The 21,100-nt window shown below is 33.8% G+C and overlaps 1 protein-coding gene across 1 annotated transcript; it reads left to right on the top strand.

Annotated features, from left to right (window-relative positions):
* Nucleotides 1–2,341: 2,341 nt before the first annotated feature.
* LOC124364221 (sin3 histone deacetylase corepressor complex component SDS3-like) lies at nt 2,342–17,551 on the top strand. Its single transcript, XM_046819541.1, has 8 exons — nt 2,342–2,772; nt 8,164–8,300; nt 9,238–9,304; nt 9,866–9,979; nt 12,898–13,289; nt 14,966–15,068; nt 16,202–16,286; nt 17,414–17,551. The coding sequence occupies exons 2-8, from the start codon at nt 8,183–8,185 to the stop codon at nt 17,507–17,509; spliced, it is 975 nt and encodes a 324-aa protein (XP_046675497.1). The 5' UTR covers nt 2,342–2,772; nt 8,164–8,182; the 3' UTR covers nt 17,510–17,551.
* Nucleotides 17,552–21,100: the final 3,549 nt, after the last annotated feature.

The following is a 21,100-nucleotide window of genomic DNA, read 5'->3' as shown; positions in this document are numbered from 1 at the left end:
AAAATTATCCCTATTTACCCGCAATCTTTGATTGTCCTTCTACGGTCAAAGCCCCAAGTTGAGTATGTTGCCATATTCGAAAAAATTAAAACTTCATTATAAAATAGTTTAAAATCGATTACTACTAATCAACAGTATTGTATACAAACTAAAGATGTTATACAAATATGATTTTACACTATACTTCAGAAAATAATGATATGCGGTAATGCTTTTAATAGTATGTACATAATGAAAAACAAGAAAATGGGATTTATAAAGGAAGACCTGAGTTGAAATCAAATGCTTAGGGTTAGGCCTGTTCACATTGCAAATACCAACAGGTTGCATTCACATTTATCTTTCTTCTATTTTGTTTTTGAATCCAAGGGAGAGTAATACAACTAAAATTGTTACAACTCTATTGCACGTCATTATGGTTGCCTTCCACAGATTCCTGAATTTCAATACAAATACTCAGTACATCCTATAAAATAAGTATCGAACCATGATGAGTTGATCATAGTCATTAAATTACCTAATATAGTAAGTTAACGTTAGCAACCAAGTACTATTTCGACTTTTAAGAAAAACATTGCATTATTTCCTAGTTTAAAATTAATGTTACAGCTGGAATAAAATCTTTAATTTGTCTTCACTGAATCTTTGGTTACTTTAATTCTAAAATACGGCATTGTCTCGTCACTCGTCAGTCTTCTGTTTTTTTAGTCTCTGTATGATCACTCGCCAGTTACCTATGATTACCATGAATCAATCCTACTATGAATAGTACTGCACTGCCCTATTATGTTTATTTGGATTGACTCCTAAATTTTCTTGTTTGAAAAAATATAACAAAAACGTTCTTACTTGATACCTGATACTTGAGGAAACGTCCAATTGGCTAAAAGCGCTGGGCTTGCCCTGATGCCTGAAATTCAATGATTGTCCCAATTTTGGGAAATGATATGATGAATGTTTGATTTGTTGTGAACTAATGTAGGTACATCTGATATTGTAACTATAAAAATAGAAAATCGTGGAAGCTATTCAAATGTCTTTGATTTAAACAAATTTAGTTGATTTTAAAGTATAGCTGGTTATTTTTACGAGCTTTCCTTAATTAATGAGAACCGACTGAGTACAATGATATGGTATAACATACAGATTCGCGTATTTCTTATAATACAGTAACAGACCATCCAGATAACACATGTGGTATAACTCTCTCAGTGTGTTCTTAGTTCCACACTACTGAGTTTGGATCATCTCAAAGCAATCTTTTGTGTAATTCACATAATACAGTAACAGACAATCCAGACAACACATAGTATAACTGTCTCAATGTGCTCTTAGTTCCACACTTCTGAATTTGGATCATCTCAAAGCAATGTTTTGTGTAATTCACATTATAAAGTAACAGTAATAGGCTATCCAGACAACACATGGTATAACTTTCTCAGTACTCTTAGTTACATACTGCTGAGTTTAAATATGATAACTTCAAAGCAATGGTTTATATAATTATATAAGTCAATTTTATGTTAGCTACTATCTACTAACTATACGATATTTCGGTGTTTATTATCATTTATAGATTTTGTATGGATAGCTTACTGTTAGTATATAAGAATATAATTAATAAATACTCCATATTTTTTAAATAAATCATTACTAAACATCAGACACATTGCTTGTTTGAAAATAATTTGTTGTTACAACACATTTTAGACATTTAATCGATTAAGATCTCGTCAGTTTTCATAATACCTAAACTCCCGTCGGGTATTATAGTTGCGGTATATTTTTAATTGGTTGGGAGTGAACGAAAGAACGACCGAATGAAAGTAACGGCTGCAAGATTTTGGGAACCAACTGGCTACTGTAATCCATAACGCGTGGAATCTACTCTATTTTAGTTAGTTGCATAAAATGTTATTCTATGGATGATAGTTTAAAAATAAACTTAATTCTAATGTGATAATTTTTAACGATTCTTAAAAATTAAATATTAGATTTGGAAGAAAATATTAAATTTATTTAGTTGGCGGGAAAAAGTTAACGAAACGTTTGGCGTAAAGAGGTTTTTTGAAACACTCTGTCCCGGATCACCCGTTCACCTAAGTGGCCCATTAGAATTGAACGGGTCATTGCCGAAAAATGCAGTAAAAGTACTGAACAATGAACAGTTTATACATGAAATCGTACCAGGGAACAATATTTGCAAGCCGCCACACTCATTTTGTGATTCTTGATCGTGTAAAACAATCCTAACTGAGGTGTATTTAGTGCTAAACAGAAATCTATATGGCTACACTGCGCTGTGACACAAAATTGGCGTGACGTCACCGGCATCTCTGTTAGGTGTTGATAGTCTCGAAAAATCTGTTTCAGATTCACTTTCAGAATTTAGTCATAGGAAAAAGGCAGTGAAATTCAAGTTCCGGAGTTTGAACGTTTGAACTTCTGTCGTTACGTTATGCGTATGAGATTTGAAGGAGTTGTCTGTAGATTTGTGAAAGTGATTTTTAATCAAAATGGATTGAATATTTTATTTACATCTGGTTGTGTTCTGTGAAGAAGGAATAAACAGCTACAGTAAATACATTGTCAGTGTTCCTTGAGTTGCTACTTTTCATGGGTTTGTGGCGTAGAAGCAATAAAAACAAGTTGATCAGTAGTAGGAGAGAGATTTCACCTCAAATTGTGTGACAGTTGATACAATTGATTAAATATAGGGTATTAATAGACTATTTGATACATAAAGACAACATAAGTTTAGGACAATAAAAGGTAAGTTAACAAACAAACAAGATGGATCTAAGATAATTAGATGCATACGTAGGCCTACATTAAAAGCATGTTTGTATAAAGGAGAGTGAGTTTAAAGTTTAAAAACTTCTAAGTTGAGTTTTATGAAAATAACAGTTGAAAACATAGTAGGTGAATAATAGAATCATGTTGGTGATCCCCAGTCTTTGTAATTTCCCACAATCCATTTTTTTAAATATTTTGCTGGTGTGTTCCTATGTAATACTCATTAGTCAAAGTATACAACATAGATTTTACTTTTTACACTTTTTCAATGCACAAAGGGCTTTTAATACATCTGCAAACCCAGGGGAAATGGTCAGCTATATACAATTACTAACTTAGTTTTCTTAATTTGTTCAGTGCTACCTATCTTCCTGTTTTTGCTCATCAATTTAGTGAAGATGGGTTTTCTTCCAAACACCAATTCAGCCATTCTATCTACCATATGGTACCACATTTAGACAGTACACAATGTAACAATACTAATGCCCTATTTTTATTCTTGAAAACTTTAAGGGTAGGGTCCAATAAGCGGACCCGGTTTTTTATATCGAAATTGGCAAACGATATTACTTAATCATAACCATCGATATAATCAATCGATACTGATGAATTATTTTTAACAACTTAAATAATCTATATGAACAGCTGTAAACACTTTCAAATAATACAATTAAGGTAATATTTTAAATTTCACGTAACATTGTGTATTAAAATGGCCGTCAATCTTAGGAAGCTTCACGAAATTGCTTTAAAAGACGATAAAATATGTTTTTTATGGCTTCAGGATGTTGGGTTAGTACCTAAGAATCCATTATGTGATATTTGTGGAAAGGTAACAAATGTAACTGTCAGAGGAGCTAACATGGTCGTCTTCAGATGCAAAAAAAGAAGGTAATGGTGGACACAACTTTAGTAAAAACGTTTTCGTTCTGTTTCATTTAGTTAAAGTTATGAGTTTCCCTGATTTTGGTTATGTTCATTTATTATTTGTTATCATTAAATTCACATTTTAATTTAAACATATGATTGTTATTACTTTTATATCGATTGATAGTCTATGATTCGATATGCGAATATTAGGTATCGATGATTATATTCTTCGATATAAAAAAACCGGGTCCGCTTATTGGACCGTACCCAACTTTAATGTTTCTAAGCATTCAATTAATATATCTAGATATTACAGAAAATGCAAGTTACAGTCTTTAGTCCTCACTAGGCCTATTATTTAGGTGAACATCATGGTTCTCTATGGGACACAAATATTCCAGCACGATTGCATACCTTACTTTGAAATAAAAACCGTAATTATTTTATTTGATATTGATAAGATTTCACTCCACAATTATAAAACACTAAACTTTACATACTAAACATTTTTATGAATATAAAGATTAAAAATTATAAGCTGTAACTTATGGTAAACAACTTGTTCCGTTTGAGACCTATGCCTACTAGTTCCATACAGGACATGTGTAAAGATTGTTACCATATTCACTTAGTATTTTAAAGTAATGGGTTTTATATATATACAAAAATAAAAACAAGGTAAAAACCATTTAATTTTTCAGGAAAGTTATAACTAGTATTTAGCAGATACGGTGTGCAATCTTTTATCACTTTATTACTAATTTAAATTAATCATTACTATATTAAAGCCTTAAAAAATAGTACAACAACACACTTAGTATTTTAAGGTAATGGGTTTTATATATACACAAAAATAAAGACAAGGTAAAAACCATTTAATTTTTCAGGAAAGTTATAACTAGTATTTAGTAGTTACGGTGTGCAATCTTTTAATAGATAAAACACCACTATATTACTAATTTAAATTAATCATTACTATATTAAAGCCTTAAAGAATACAACAAGAAATCAGTACTTGTTTTTGAATTAACATGAAGGGTCATCTGAAAACACTGTTAGTTTTGTAATAGTTGGTAACTTTTCTAATAGTAATTGTCATATTAATTTGTACGAGAACATTTTTATACTAAGTTTTCCATGAGACAAATCACCACTAACAATAGTGAAAGATTCTATAGAACTATCAATCCAAGTCATAAAATGTGAATAGTGTGATCTGTTCATAGAACCAATGTGCGCTTTGTATCTCATTGTGTAATACAGTATCAATGAAAAGTTCTCAGCAAAATTAATCTGAAGGACTCCTGATTCTGATCTTCCCTAGCTTTCTTTCTTTGATCAGATTCTTTTAGCTAAATGTTCTTTACAATGCAATGTACTATATTTTGTGTTATATTATGCACTTAATTTTTACAACATACAAATTAAGCATATTTTTTTAGATTTTGTGGTATATAATTCCAAGTAAATGTATAAATTGTACCACCAAATTCTACTTGCTTTAGTCTTATGATAATATCCATCCACAGTTTCCAAGATATATCCCTTTTTTTATCAAAGTCATAACTATATAGAACTTTTAACTATAGTAGCCTATATTGTCAATAAAAAAGATCAGTTATATACCAAAAAATTTAAACAGTGACCACACGTTGTGCAGTGAAATATCAAATACAGTGAAAATTTGGTGTACTTTGTGTATTTTATTCCATATGGCATACCTGTTTGATAGTTTTGCGTCGTGTCACATTGCATCGCTGTCTGTGTATTTGTACCGTTACATGTACACCAGATTTTTATAATTTATGTGCATAACAGCTTTTTGTTTTAGGCTATATTTTTATTATGGATCCATATGTAGGCTATATAAAGATTATTTTTGTCTAAAACTACATTATATTTTGCACAAAATAACTATCTCACTCACATTTATGTTTTTATCAGAATATCTTGATTTCATAGGCATCCCCTCCCCAAATCTAATAAATTCTCTGCAAAATTTGCAACCAATATTTTTATAAAAAAAACTGTTCAAAACTCATCCTCAGTGTATACTAATATAGAAAGGAAACATTTAGGGTGTGGAAACATTGTATTCCTTTATTGTTATTCATAAGATTTTTTTATTTTATATCAAATAAAATTCTAAATTAGTTGTTTTATGCAGTTTTTATAAAAATTACAAAAATTTGTATTTTGCAATATTTCAGATGCCATTAATTTTGGAAGAGTTTTTCTTACCATGGACCTAAAAATCTACTTTATTAAAGGGAACTAAGGTACTTTGGGATTATACCGACCACACCCAGACATGAATCGTTATTTGACATTTTGCTTCTACTGATTACTAGATTAGCGTAGAACAATATTTCGTCAATATAAAACAGGAATTGTCTTATCGCCAACCCCTCCCCATCCTCAGACAGAGGTCAAAGTTGAGCGGTCTAGTAGATAACGTGATTGCAGAGTCTTGCCGCCCGTTCTGCTGGTGCGTCGCTTTGTTGTACTTCCGTGTTTTACCCCTACATTTTTCCAAACACAAAAATTCAACAAAAACAAACATTACCAAACAAAAACTAAACTCTTTCTTGAAAAAAATACTCAAAACTTGTTTTTATTCTTGATCACGCTCTGCCACCCAAAATTCGAGTGCCTCCGGCCATTAGCGTGGGCTTCAGCAGCACCTTTGGTGCTGCGCCGCGCTGATGTCAACGAAAGAAAAACATCCCTCGAGATAGTACCTATCAGTAAAATATCAAATTTTAGAGGGGCTGATCAGAAATATAAATTGAATTGTAATGGAAAGGCAATTATGTACCGTGCAAAAAACTTAAATAATCATGTGATGCCGCACGGCCTGCCGTAATCGGGATTCTCGAGAAAGATAAGATAACAGCGACAACGATACCGATCACAATACCTGGAAATGCTTGTAAGTTTGTAATTTTGTAATTAAAGAGTTGTTTTTTCGTTCTGTCATGTTTGTTTCTATAAATTTATATTTTTGTGTTCTTCATACTGGTGTGGTTGGTATAATCCCAAAGTACCGAATTTTAAACAAAATTCTAAATTTGTTTATTGTGGTAAATTTTGATTTATTTAAAATGTTTTATGCAGTTTTTATAAAAATTGCAAAAATTTGTATTTTACAATTTTTCAGATGCCATTAATTTTGGAAGAGTTTTTCTTACCATGGACCTAAAAAAACTACTTTATTAAAGGGAACTAAATTTATTTGAGTTATTGTTAAAGTCATTATGGCGATAGGTTATTGTTTTCTGCCTCCCAAAAGGAAGCTATGTCGGCGAGGAGACCCCTTTGTATCTATTACTTGTTATTACATGATATAAGTAGGTTTAGATTAGGTTATCGTAAATATGTTACCAGTGTTATTAAAGTTAAAGATAATCTATACGAGCGCTCATGTGATCTGAGCTTGAATTCAGGTACTATCTTGAGAAATGTTTTTCTTTCGTCGCCAGAAGTATAGTGTGGTGTTGAGGAAGCTTGCACTGATGGTTAGGGGCATTTTAGATCGTTACTTTCCTGACCTCTGATCACGTGTCAGATCTTCCAATGTGATCTGGCGTTGGAAAAGTATAACTATTTGGCACGTGATCTGAGGTTAGGAAAGTGCTGATCGGAAATGTCCCTGGCCATCAGTGTGGGTTGTGGCACTACCCCCATATTTCTGGTGTAAAAAAAAGAAAAAAGATCCTTTGAGATAGTCCCAAATTTCCAACTCTGATCACGTGAGTGATCTTTAACTTTTTTATTTCCAATATGTATGTAGGCTATGTATAACCTACCTTTTATATAGCCTAATTTCAAATAGTAGATAGGGACATAGTGGTCTCCTCACCGACATTGCTTCCTTTTGTGAGGCAGAAAACAAGATCCAATCGTCATAGTGCATGTAATTTTTACATTAATTCAAATAAAGTCTGTTCTTTCTAGTAATGTAGGTTTTTTAGACCTCCGGTAAGAAAACTAAAAAAATAGTGACCTCCATATAATACCAAAGTACCAAAATATTTTTTATATTGTAAGGTGAATGTTTGAAAAGGATGGATGATCTATTTATTCAGTGTTGACTTATTTTTTAACATTTACCCTATCATGTGACAATTTGATGAAAGAAACAATTGTAAAAATAAATGTCTCTAAGATGACTCCCCCAAGCATAACAACAACTGGAAGTAAGAATTTTACCTTTATAGCCATTTAGCATATAGGGTAGTAAAAATTTATTTTCTTGGTATTGTTTATTTTGTCTTATCGAGATCTTTGATTTGATGAGGTATCACTGAGTGGGTTATCTTATTAAAATTTTACTGAGTACTAATTTCGGTATATAGTAGATAGTTTGAAGATGTTTAAGTAGTAACTGGGATAAATGGGGTACATTAGTTATTACTCATCTGTCAAGAAGTGATAGAGGATGGTTCAAGATATCTGGTGCAGAATTTGGTTACATATTCTGGTTTGTTCTTTCAGGTAGCTCACCTCATGCACCATGCAGGCCAACAATCACCGATATTTGTCCGTGAATAACTCAAACCATGCTAATGATGAATACGATTTCGAGGAAGATGATAACTTGTCTACACATGATTCAGAAGACAGCGATGAAGGTAAATTGTTTCAATCTCTTATTTCCTGTAGAACAGGATAATTAAGTGTACTACTTAACCCTATAAGCGCTATGAGTCACAATCGCGACACATTAAAGCTGCCATAGCGATAAGTGAGTGAGCGTTATCGTAAGTAAGCTTTTCTGCATACTCAAGACATCAAGTGAGGATGGCTGTTTGGTTGAGGTGCTACTCTTGGATGTTTGGGAGTTGTTATTTTCATATAATACATACTCAGGGGTATGTAGTAATAGTATTGCATAGTAAAATAACTTTTGTAGATGAAATGTAACATTTTACATAAAAAGCACTGTGACGCCACCGTGATATCATCGGTGCAAATGGTGTTGACATGTCGTAACCTCAAACTCACTCATCTCCCAAATAATAATAGTGAAACATGTGAGGAAATAGCAGAAATCCAAGTTTGCTAATAGTAATAGAAATATATGTGACTGGCGGGAATCGAGTCAACTAATCAGAACAGTTGAAAACAAACCAGCTGACAGTTAAGTTGTAAACATTAAAAAATTATCTGAATACATTGAAGATTTACATCCGTCTATTCGAATTGTCAATATTGTTAGTGAAATAAGGAAAGTTTTTAATAATTTCACCATTCTGCCACATGTGGGTCATGTCAATGTCTCAAATTTGTCCCCCCCCCAACACCTTATTTTTAAAATTTGTTATTGTAAAAACCGTGAAAGAGTCATGAATTTGATCATTAAGATTGAATGGGGGAACCCTGTGTGAGCATCAGTCCTATCACTTGGAAATTGGATTCAAAACTTTTATTTCTCTTATCACTTCCATTTTATTTTGGAGACAGTTGATTAGAACATTAGGCACTAATCTTTACAAAAACAACTGAATGAAGTTAAGGTGACATTTTTGAACTCAACTAATACTTATTTATTATCTTTTAATGTTCTAGGCACAGAAGAAGCAAGTGAGTCTGAAATGGCGAAAGGTGGAGAGGGATGTACAGAAATCAAAGAACAGTGAGTACAATAATTGATCAAACCATCGATCTCAGCCTGCCCCCACTTCTCTCCACTTTTTCCTTCCATTTTACTCTTCTGTATATTCTTTGGAAACCTCTATTTCTCATTATCACTTGACTAAACTCCTTCACTTTAGTCACTCCTTCTTTTTCAATAAATGTTTAATAGTACCAGTAGTAGACAATAGACAATATACTTTAATGCCATATTCTTTGAGAACAGTAGGTATTTTAATGTTTTTTGTATTTCTATTACATTTTATTCTGCACAGCATGATTTGAGAATAATAGATAAATGAATGAAATATTCTGCAAAATGATTGTTTTAGCATCAAAGGATTCTTTTGAGCTAATAGATTTTTTTTATAGCATCAGTATGTTTTTTGTTCTTGATCTAAAATTTAGTATTAATTTATAAAATTACCTCTGTAGTAATCTCTGAAACCAAAAAATTTCTGTTATTGCTGTTATAGTAAATAAAAATTTATTTATTTATTGATACCAAGGATGAATGTAGCAGCATATCATTAACTGTCAATTTTGTATGCCAATGTTTCAGGGTATACAGGGATAAGCTATTTAACCTGAAGGCGCAGTTGAACCAGCTGAAAGAAGGCACTCACCCCGAATACAACCGTTTGGTGAAGAAACTTGAGGTAGAATGGAGAGAAAGGTATATAAAATCTTGAGTGATTTGTTTTTTGTCAATTAGCTATTCAATTATGGGTGAATTACCTTCAATTTGATTTTAGTAATTCGCCCCAAACTCTATGTTTGTGGGATCTGTTTGTAGTAATCATATTTGCTACTGGAAGAAGAATCACATAGTGTTTAGAAAGGATTTCATATCTCATCCGAAAATAACAATAGTTTTATAAGTAAATAGTTTAATTTATGAACTGTGACAAATGTCCATGATTCTGTTAATATAACATGTTTAGGTAAGGCTTCCTTTAATAATAATTAGTTGTTTAAAAACCATTTTTTATTGCAAAGATATTAAAAATTCAAATTAACCCATTAGTGACTGAATAAATTACTATAATTTTTTGGACTACAGACTGGATATTTTCCATGCTTTCGTGTAAGAACAGGTGCACTTTGCATAACACTTTACTGTATAACATGCTATGAATATTATAAATTTACCTTAGTTATTCCTTGTTATTATATGAACACAAAAATGTTAGTTTTTTTAAAATATACATTTAATTTACACTATTTACAAATTATTATTGTACTTCTTTAGAAGTTGGTTTTGAGTGTGAAACACCTCAAAACATGTTTTCCAGATGAAGTGGAACATGACACTTTTTACACTGGTACACTGTTTCACTTCTTTCCCCCCTGTGAGGCACAAACTTTACATTTTCTTGAGGGCCTGGCTTTTGGTGGTTGGAGGTATCTTCTCAATAAAATGCCCCCAAAACTTTCCTTGAAGGCGCAGTGGGGATTCCCCACAGGCGGGAGGCCTACCAGCAGTTGTTCTGGGAGGTAGCTGCACATTCTGCAGTATTTGCTCTGCCAAATTTGGGTTCTGAATGTTGAGATTGATTGTTTTTTTTCCCAGTCATTATATTATGCACTATTAGACAATTATATATAGCAACATCAAAGAGATAGAAAAAAATCTTTTTGTATCCTTTTACGGTTTTTCTTTCGCATCACTGGGAAGGAGGACAATCTCTGATCTTGTTTATCAACCCCACACATTGATTGGTTATAATCAACCACAACATTTGGTTTGAGAGTTGATTTTGGGTTAGGCCTACTTCTTTCTCTTTGAGAAACGACATCTACAAAGTCCGGTCGCTCATGGTTAGTAGATAGCATTGTGACATCCTTCCTGTCCTTCCATTTGAGACACAACATGTTTTGGGTGGAACTAAAGGTAAGCTCTCCTTTTTTCAACTTCTGTTTTTTCATATCAGCAGGTAAATTTTGCCTATTGGCCCTGACAGTCCCCACAGCATATGTCTGTCTCTCCAGAAGCTCCTTGAAGAGTTTTGGTGAACTGTACCAGTTGTCCATGAACAGTACACGGCCCTTGATCCAAAAGATCTGAACATAAGTCCAAGACAACTTGTTCACTGACTGAGAACTCTTGACTAAGCCTAGCAGTAGTTTCTTTCCCCGTATAGATTTTAAAATTAAAACAGTACCCCAGATTTTGAATCACATACTTTATAGATTTTTATCCCCAAACCTGGCTCTTTTTGATGGGTTGAATTGTATCCAAGAAAGCCTTCCCCGAAACATCATCAAACTCTCATCAATACAAATATGTCTATCAGGGGTGAAAAATCTTTTTGAAAACTAGTAAAGAGATAATCAACTATGGGCCTGATTTTTCTCAATTTGTCCGTCGGGTTTAGAGACGATGAAAAATGGAGATACCTTGAAAATCAATTTGAACCGGTCCCTTGCCATGGTTTTCACCAAATATGGGCATACACTTAACTCTTCTAGTAGACCAATAGTCACTAATTGCAGACTTTGGATTCTGGGCCCGATAAGATAACTAAGGCAAAATATGCCTTTAGTTTCATTTACAGAAATGTATTTCCATTTAGACACTCTGTTATTGTCTCCCTCTCCCAATCCTAGGCTATCACTGGCATATTTGTTCGTTTCATTACATACCTGAGCCCAAAAGGTTTCGTCACAGAAGTAATTGAACACATCTGATTCAGTGCAGTTTTCTCCTAACTGCCTCGAAATGATAGGATTTATTCCATGATTGCCGGTAAAAACGCATTTTACTAACAGTATTTGGTCCAACACTCCACGCAAAATCACAAGGCCTAGCCGGTGGGTTTTCGTCACTTTCATTATCACTGCTGTCATCGTTTGTACCATCATGACATTTCATTATTTTCATGTATTATGTCATCTTGTTCACTGTCACTTTCCTCATCACCACTTTCATCTAAAACATTAGCAACGTAAGCCGCAAAATCATCCGAATTTACAAACACATCATTCCGGTTCGCGAGACGCCATCTTGACTGTGTACAAACAAAAGAAAGCTGTTTTTGCCAAGACGATTTGAGGCAATATCAGATGTTTTATTTCAGCAACGAAGAAGAAGAAAAACATAGACTAGAATATTGAGAACAAAATATGCAGCAAATGTGAATGCCTCTGCGATCTATCGGCAATATATTCAACTACGTCGATGTCGTGTCCTAGCGGACGGGCGCTGCCCGTCTTTAGTCATTGGGCCGCGCAAAGTGAAGGACGGAAACTGCCCGTTCCAACGTCTTGAATGGGTTAAAGTGTACATATAGAAAATTTGAACCGTTTAGTAAATTCCATTATATTTAACATACCCCTACATTTTGGCGTTTGTAACGAATTAGTTCTGTGTTCTGTGAAGGGAGACCAATGGATTAAGGAGAAAAATTTCCATGAGCTTGATGTGGATGCCATTTACAAAATGTATCATCATACTTATATTTAAACCATAAGAGAAAAAGGTGACTGAATTAATTAGTCCGTTTTATCACCTATTAGGAGTGCTTTGTACAATGTACAGTATATATTTAAGTGTATGCACTAAATAAATTCTAGAACAATTTTTATGTTTAGGTTACGAATGAACGTAATTTGGAGGGACTACTTGGTCGATTGTGTGGAAAGGGACTATATAAATGAGAAAAGAGCGGCAAACAAAGAGCTGGAAGAGAAGAAGATCGAACTGAGGCAGAACTTAATATCGGAAATGGAAGAGAAACGGAGGATAGTGGATTCCGAGAGGAACACGATGGAGTTGAGCGGGGACTGTGCGGAGACAAAGCCGGCGATGACGAGGAAGCTGCGGCGGAGACCCCACGACCCCGTGCCGTTGCCAGATAAGCGGCGGGGCAAGAGTGCGTCCCATCCGTTACACCTCAACTACCTGGCCGACGAGAAGGAGATTGACATGGATATCAAGGCCATCCTGCGTGGTCCGCACCGTGGCTCCACTTCACGTAAGCCAGGTTAGTAGCAACCAAGCAAGTCCACATAAGCTTTGAGTAAATTTTCTACTCTGTGGAGGAAGTTAGAAAGTATATAGGATTTTTACCGTGCAAGAACACGAAGGTGAGGCAAGTTGCTCTATTTAAAATACAATTCTACAATTGTAGAATACAATGTATGTTAAACATCAAACATCCATTAGTAGCAGTAATGTGGTACATCACTGTGACACCAGATATAAAAATAAATTTGTAATCCCTTGTCATCGTTTGGAATTATATAAAAAAATACATTATAGTTAGGAAATAAATTTTTAAGAAAAAATCCTGATTATATAAAAAGTGAGAGTAGATTTACTTGTTTAAAAAGAAAGTTAGAGTTTTTAGTTGTGTTAACTTTATATTCTGTAGAAGAATTTGAGTACTTTCCCTTAAGATGTTAATAACTTATCTAATATTAAGTGCATAGTGTTAATAATTGTTAGGTATCTGTTAAAAATTTAATTATAAACTTTACATTATAATTATATATTGTAATTTGACTACTTTTTTCATTAAATCGACGCTATTCAATGTACAAAATTTGCAAATGATTGCATAAAGATTATTTTGATTTCAATTAGTAAGATATTTTATTAATGACAGATGATGAATGAAAAATCTCAGGTAATTGTCAGTTCTTTTATCTGTTTATCCGTATCAAAAGAATTGCAGCTATCCATAAAATTAGTGGATTAGTATTAGTAAAGACTATCACGCTGCTATCTGTACGAGAAAATCCATAAAATCTATGTTTGGATTAGTATTAGCAAAGACTATTAAACTGCTGTCTGTACGAGAAATTCCATCAGATTTATGTTTGGATTAGTATTAGTAAAGACTATCAAGCTGCTGTCTGTACGAGAAAATTCCTAAAATCTATGTTTGGATTAGTATTAGCAAAGACTATTAAAACTGCTGTCTGTACGAGAAATTCCATCAGATTTATGTTTGGATTAATATTAGCAAATATTGTCATTCAGGGGTGTGGCAACATTTCTCTTCTGTCTATCTGCCCACAGGATATCATTGGAATCAAACTACAGAGTTGAAATGTTGCATGAATCTTAATTTTTAAGGCAAATTCAACTTTGTTAGTAGCCCTTGAGATTTACCTATCTGGCTGTGACATTATCAAGGGTTTTTCAATGATCTCAAAATAGGGACAGTACTCACTTCCAGATCATACTCCGGCCCCTTTGGTGATAACAGGGCAGTCTTAAATACTCTTTGGTAAGAGTTGGGTTATATAGCAGTTTTTTAGACTAAAGAGTGAACTACATCTCATTAGGACATTCAAAAATAGCCTCAGAAACAACCAGCAGAGGGTGAATAGCTCCTGTCATTATTATAGGACAGTTTTTTATACTTAACCCATAAAACACGTCTCTGGACAAGATCTGTATTATATCTCTTTAACAATTTTTCTGATGGTGCTTGACAATTAGCATTCTAGCATGTTATTAGGCAAAAATTCTCACAGAGTAGATGTTGTTTTGTCACAATGTAAAGAACGAATATTCTCAATTAGGTGGTTGTCTATTAAAAAAATATTATTTAAAGTAAATGATGTATTAAACGATTGTTAATACTGTAATCATGTACACTTAATATCATGATGTTTTAGTTGTTAGCCTTAGTCTCTATTGATGTTACAGTTATGATATCGGGCAGCGGAGTGACAATGGGACCATTGCCAACAGAAAATTCAGTCATGGAAACCAGGATAGAAGATGGAAAGCTTCTATATGAAAGAAGATGGTAAGTTTGTTACTTTTTTAAATTTGTACACAAAAATTTAACTAAAGTTAAAATTAATTTTGTACAACTTGTGAATGTAAATTATGAAGGAGGCAAACGTTGTACATTTTTTATGTGTAAGGAGATGTCAGTATAAAAAATTGATAAAAATTGTTTGTTATTAGATTTTTTTATGGTTTTGAGCAAAAATGTATAATTTAATAGAAATATATGTTTATCAAAACAAATACATGTCAAGTTTGATCATACTTGGGCTGTTTGTTTGTCTGGTAATGTACATACATACAAGAATATTTTTACAAACACCTATTCTTTTTCCTGAGAAAGTTCCAAAACTTAAAAATATTTTTTGTTTTTTTTTGCCACAATATTCTTCCCCAATACAATATTGTATATGAGAGAAAGTAAAATGATACCTTGTTATCGTACATTTGAACAATTTACCATTAACTACCGACCAGGTCTAGTGGTAGCAGATCACCAAATTCACAGTCAAGAACTGCAGAGATGTACAGAGTTTAGTGTTTCTATTATCTACCAATATGATTACATAATTTCAGAACTAGGTATGTCTAGTAATGTCCTCATCGCCCCCAGGAGGGGTCACTTAGGGCTGGTTTATACCTTCCAGTTGAACCCACACTGGACACAGCAGAAACCAATGTGTCACTGAAATCTGGGCAACCCTATGGATGTACAGGAGCGGCACATCGCTAACCACAAATGTTGAGTTCTGGGGTGCAAGGGTAATTCAATAGGCCTAGTCTACTGAGGGGTTGGAGTTGTTGGGGTTTCCTAAGTGTTAGAGGCTGTTGCTACCCTAGACATAAGGGTCTGCTAACCTTTGCCTGCTAACTGGAGAGGCTGGTTCAGAGCTGGCTTCCCCTTCTTCCAAGGGGACATGACTGAGATTAATGCCCCAAAGTTTTCCTCATGGATCTTTACAGGAGGTAACCCCTACTCCCAATCTGACCCGTCTAAAATGTCCTGTCACTCTGGAAGCAGTGCAAACGTCCTTTTAGGACCGGATGCGATTTATAAGAGAACAATAGAAAAAAATGTCCTAATCCATAACTTTGTTATAAATATATGAGTGAAATAACTTTGTTTAAGTCAGTGTCTCGGATTTTCAGGTTTCATAGAGGACAGCCCGTGTACGTGGAGGGCAAGGATACCCCTCGGTTCCCTGCTATCATATCTGCCATAGCTACTGAAGTGGTATGTGCACTAAATCAAAATGTTTTCTTTTATTTCATTGGTAATGCCCATTTTGGGTTAAATTGACAATCAATTAGGTATTCTTATCTTCGTCAAATCCAAAAACAACCGTCAGGTGAATGGTCAATGCTACATGTTCCGGATATCACTTCATCATCAGACTACAGCATAAATTTGAATCCGCTGATTGGCTCGGTTTTTGTAGTTAACTGCGTAGTACAAACACTCGTTTCACAAAGGCTCATTAAACTTTGTAGGGATGATGGAGTGATATCCGAATCTTGTGACTTGTGATGACACCTCAAAGTTGTTTTTGGTTGTGACGGATGAAAGAGTGCCTAATTCATTCTCAAATGTGTTTTTGCTTGAAGTTGAATTTCACCAAAGACCTCACTTCATGATACAAAGAATCAAGGAAAAGACCAAGATATATTGTAACAGAAATTCACAGCAAATGCAATCCTCCAATTTTCCAAGCACTGTGGGAATTTGAACACAATATTAAAATCACAGCTGTAAACAATTTTTTCAAGTTTTATTTTTGCAGGGAGAGTTACGAACAATTATTAATATTCAAATATGTATAATAGAATTGAATTGACATTATTTCATCATTTTTCATATAAATTGACTTTTATGTATATGTCATTATGGAGATATCTTTTTACCAAATTACATTTTAAATTGTATTATCCAACAATATTGTTTAATTAAGTAAAATTAAACTCTCTACAAGTGCTGTTCTACTTTTTCATCTGAGAAGTTTACAATGAGGATCTAATGGTATATTGTTAAAAGACATGGCTAAAATAATTGTTCTTCACCAATTTAAAACCAAACTGTCCAATAATACAGATTTTATTTTTGCGAAGCCTTCTGCTTTTAAGGAAAGCATCTTTACAACAACATGGTTGAATGCAAATTGGTTTTAGCATTATTAGATTGTTTGATTTTAAATTAATTTAGAAGTATATATCTAATAAACAAGCAGCATCTACTCGTATAGAGTAAATACAATGTGTTTTTTTTTCACTCAACCATGGCAAATGTCCGAAAACATCCTGTTTACTTTCACGAATCCTCGCCAAAAAACAAGCTTTAAAGGAATAATGTGATGTGCTTTACAGTTGTGGGTGAAGAAGACCTCAGACTCCAGCAAAGTGAAGATCTACATGTCACATCTGTCCAGTGGTAAGATGACTATCAAGAGGAGGGCGGCGTGAACATTGCCTACAACAAAGATTTCTTGTCAACTAAGATGAGTTTTCTCTCCGCCTGACTATGTAGAAAGCTGTACATAATCCAGCGGCTGCATACAAGTACAAGTCATTTTTCAATAATTGCAAAAATGAGTACAAATTTGCAAAAGCCAATGGTTTGTAAATATGTCTGAAACCGGTAATATTCTATAACAGTAGAGTGTCAATAATTTGAATGTAAAAAATCCAGACTATGATAATCTGGATTTGTTTTTGGTCAAAAGAATAAAAGTCCTTTATGAATATAATTAACTCGCATTATTCCTGAAACGGATGAACCGTATTATGGATTAACCCTGATGGTTTGATAAATTTTCAAAATAATGAAACAGCGAGAATTTCATGGAAAATGAGGTAAAGATCATTAAACCTGTTTTTTGTATAAAAATTATTTTCAAGGTCACTTTGCATGAAATTCATAGAATTTTTATCTTTTTTTTATAAATTTATTAAAATTTTTGTATTCTCTTTCCATGCACTAAAGTGTTAATCTTAGACTTTTATCTTGGTTACTAATAAATCGTTACAACCGTTTTTCTGCTACCAGTGTTCTGTGGGGATTTCGTATCCATTTTAGGTATCCATTTAGGGTAAATATACATCCAGTGTGTGAGGTACACAGCTGAAGTTTATGATTGTCCTGAAGGTTTTGCACAAGATGGTTGAGAGTGTCCCAGGTCCTAAATGGAGGAGGACTGGCAAATCCCACCATTATTAGGTGCTTAAGTGGGCTGAATGCTGTTGGTTGCTCATTTAACTTTAGAGACCCTGGGCTGAAGCTGTCTTCAATCATTTAGGGATGCTCTTCACCGAAGGCTTTCATCTGTTACCTTTTCAGTTAGACTGAACTTGTTTGTTTATCTGTGAAGAGAGGAATAGGGGTTGAATAAGAGACAAAGAAGTTAATCTTCCTGAAAATAAAAATGTTTGAAACCAAGTGTTGATAACAGGTGATGTCAATGATCATTGTTTTGAATAGGCTAACAGAACAACTGGAAATTAGTAGTCATTGTAACCTTTAGCCTTTTGAAAACCAAAATAAATAGACAATATTTACATTAAATTTGCAAAGTAATTACGTGCAACAACATTGTAACAATTAATAGACTAATTTACAGCGATAATAAATTATAAAAACACTAACGTTCACAGAGAAACGACTACATGAATCTTTTGTGATTTAACTTTGATATTTAAAGAACCTAGGTCTTCTGAGGCTCTTGATAAACCGGAAGACGTTTCTAGGAGCTAAGAGTTCCAGCTAGGCACTAGTTTTTACAACCTTATTTTTAGTTGTAGAACTATGGGACGTATCTCATATTAAAGATATGATCAGTATACATTCAAACTCTTGTTAGTTTTTTTTCATAAATAAATGGGGATAGAAAACTGCTTAATAAGGAAATAGACAAGTTATAGTCTATCAGGTTGTCTTAGCTAGGAAAGTTGTAGGAGACTATCTTACACTGGGTGGGATGGTAGTCGAAGAGAGAGCGAAACTCTTGATCTTCAACCGAGTACGCTGTAACACAGTGACAGCTGAAATCTGCTGTCTATCTGTGTCTGAAGAGACGAAACAACGTCGAAACAGCTTCACCTGTGCGGAGTACCTACTCCTTTGTTCAGCGCAAGGTTTTTCAAAGGAGCTGAAGTTGCATGGCAAGCAAGTGGGTGGTGCCTACTATGCGTAGCAGCCAACTAAGTGGTAATAGGGCATTGTTTTTGAAGGAAACAATCCGTTTTAGCTCTGATGAGTGAATCTCAACTCATATTACGGAGAGAATCTCTAGTGAGAAAGAGGACCGCTGAGGCACAACCAGACAAGGAAGTCGAGTCCGAGGTTTCCTTCCTCAGGCAGCATGAGCTACAAGTGCTGGAGCTGCATCGGCACATATGGATAAAGTGTACCACACTGATGTACTGGTGGTGCAAGTCCAAAATTGCTATTTTTTTTGTTGAGAAATCACTTTGATAATCCTCAAGATGTCCCTAGGAGCTAAATGTCTCACCTCAGCAGGTTTTAGAAAAGCCGTGTAAAAGTGTTTCCACTTAGTCGCTTTGCAATCACAGATGAAGTGCATAACAGTCTCCTTTAATTCCTTGTAGAAGCAACACAAGTCCAACTCACAGGTAGACATATCTTTATTTCATTAATAAAAATACGTACATTGTGTACATCTCAATCGCTAATGAATTTATAAATAAACTTAATGTCACATAACATAAATAAGTCAGCAAATACATAAACATAACCTCCAGAACTTATGCAGACAGGAATTCCTGTATTTTGTAAAATTTCCTCTCAACTAAAAATGTTCTAAGCAATTCACTAAAGTCCTGTAGATTCAGCCTTTCCCTGCATTTTTTATATCAGATGGAAGTTTGTTAAAGAAAAAGGACCAAGGTTTCTTTCGGAGAGAGTAAGACGATGACTAGGAGAGCAAAGGTCACTCCCATGTCTCTCGCAAAGGTTCCAGCTCCAAGAGCGAAAAGATCTTGTTCAAGTAATAGTTAACAGTATTCTCTTGCCCATAGCAAAAGGTTCTACAAACCAATATAATATTCAACATTATGTAATGACATTGTATAACATCTGTCTGTCAGTATAATATCAATCAAACTTTTCAAACAATTTTTGTTCGTAAATCTTGTCTCTAGAATGAGACTTATCAAGGTCTGTTAGTCATGAGGATAGAATGTATTTACAGTAATAAGAATGATCATTAATGCGTGCTGTGAATTATGTGAACAAGTATTATTTTACATTGAAGACATCCCTTCCCAGTCCTTTTATTAATTCATTTTGAAAATCAGAAGAACTTAAAAATCCAGAAAAGACCAGTCATTGTTAATGTATGTATATTATCGACATTCTACGGTATGACAAACATTAGTTGCTTTATTCTTATTGCTTTACTGTAGATAAGTATATGACTTCATTTTTATTCATCAATTTATTTCTCCTACTACTGAATAGATTGTTTCAATTCTGCTTTACATTGGAAACCGAGTAATGTCAACTAATTTCTGGTGTCGGTTCTCAACCTGGATCTAAAAAAAGCATTAGAGCAAAAACCAACACAAAGCTGGAACAGACACTCAAGATGTGTAATAACGTTTTCTTGTGGTCTGTTTTGTTTTTTATAGTCACATGTAAATTATGTAATTAAAACAACTCCCTGTTGTTAAAATTAGAAGTAAGGATGAAAAATAGAGTTTTGTACTGATTTTAAAATAAAGACAGATAGGTTTAGTAACATTTGTGTGGTTATTTAATTTCCCGTTCTAAGTTGTGAATTAGTTTTTCTTCCGTTATGAATAATTTTAAATTCTAGAGAATTCTTTGAAATTGGAATTTTAGATAACATATATTAACATCAGGTTAAGCTTAAATAATAAAGGTAATTGGGGAAAAGTTCCAGTTGCAACAGTTCTGCTAGTACCGCTTCCTCAAGGACTTATCCTTAGGCTGGTAGCTCTTATGCTCTAACCTACCTAATGCCAGCCTAGGCCATCAATTCATTTTGTAAGTGCATCACATTCTACCAACAGGTG

This window comes from Homalodisca vitripennis, chromosome 6, assembly GCF_021130785.1.
Source record: "Homalodisca vitripennis isolate AUS2020 chromosome 6, UT_GWSS_2.1, whole genome shotgun sequence".
NCBI lineage: Eukaryota > Metazoa > Arthropoda > Insecta > Hemiptera > Cicadellidae > Homalodisca > Homalodisca vitripennis.
This window is presented reverse-complemented; position numbering and strand designations above follow the sequence as displayed.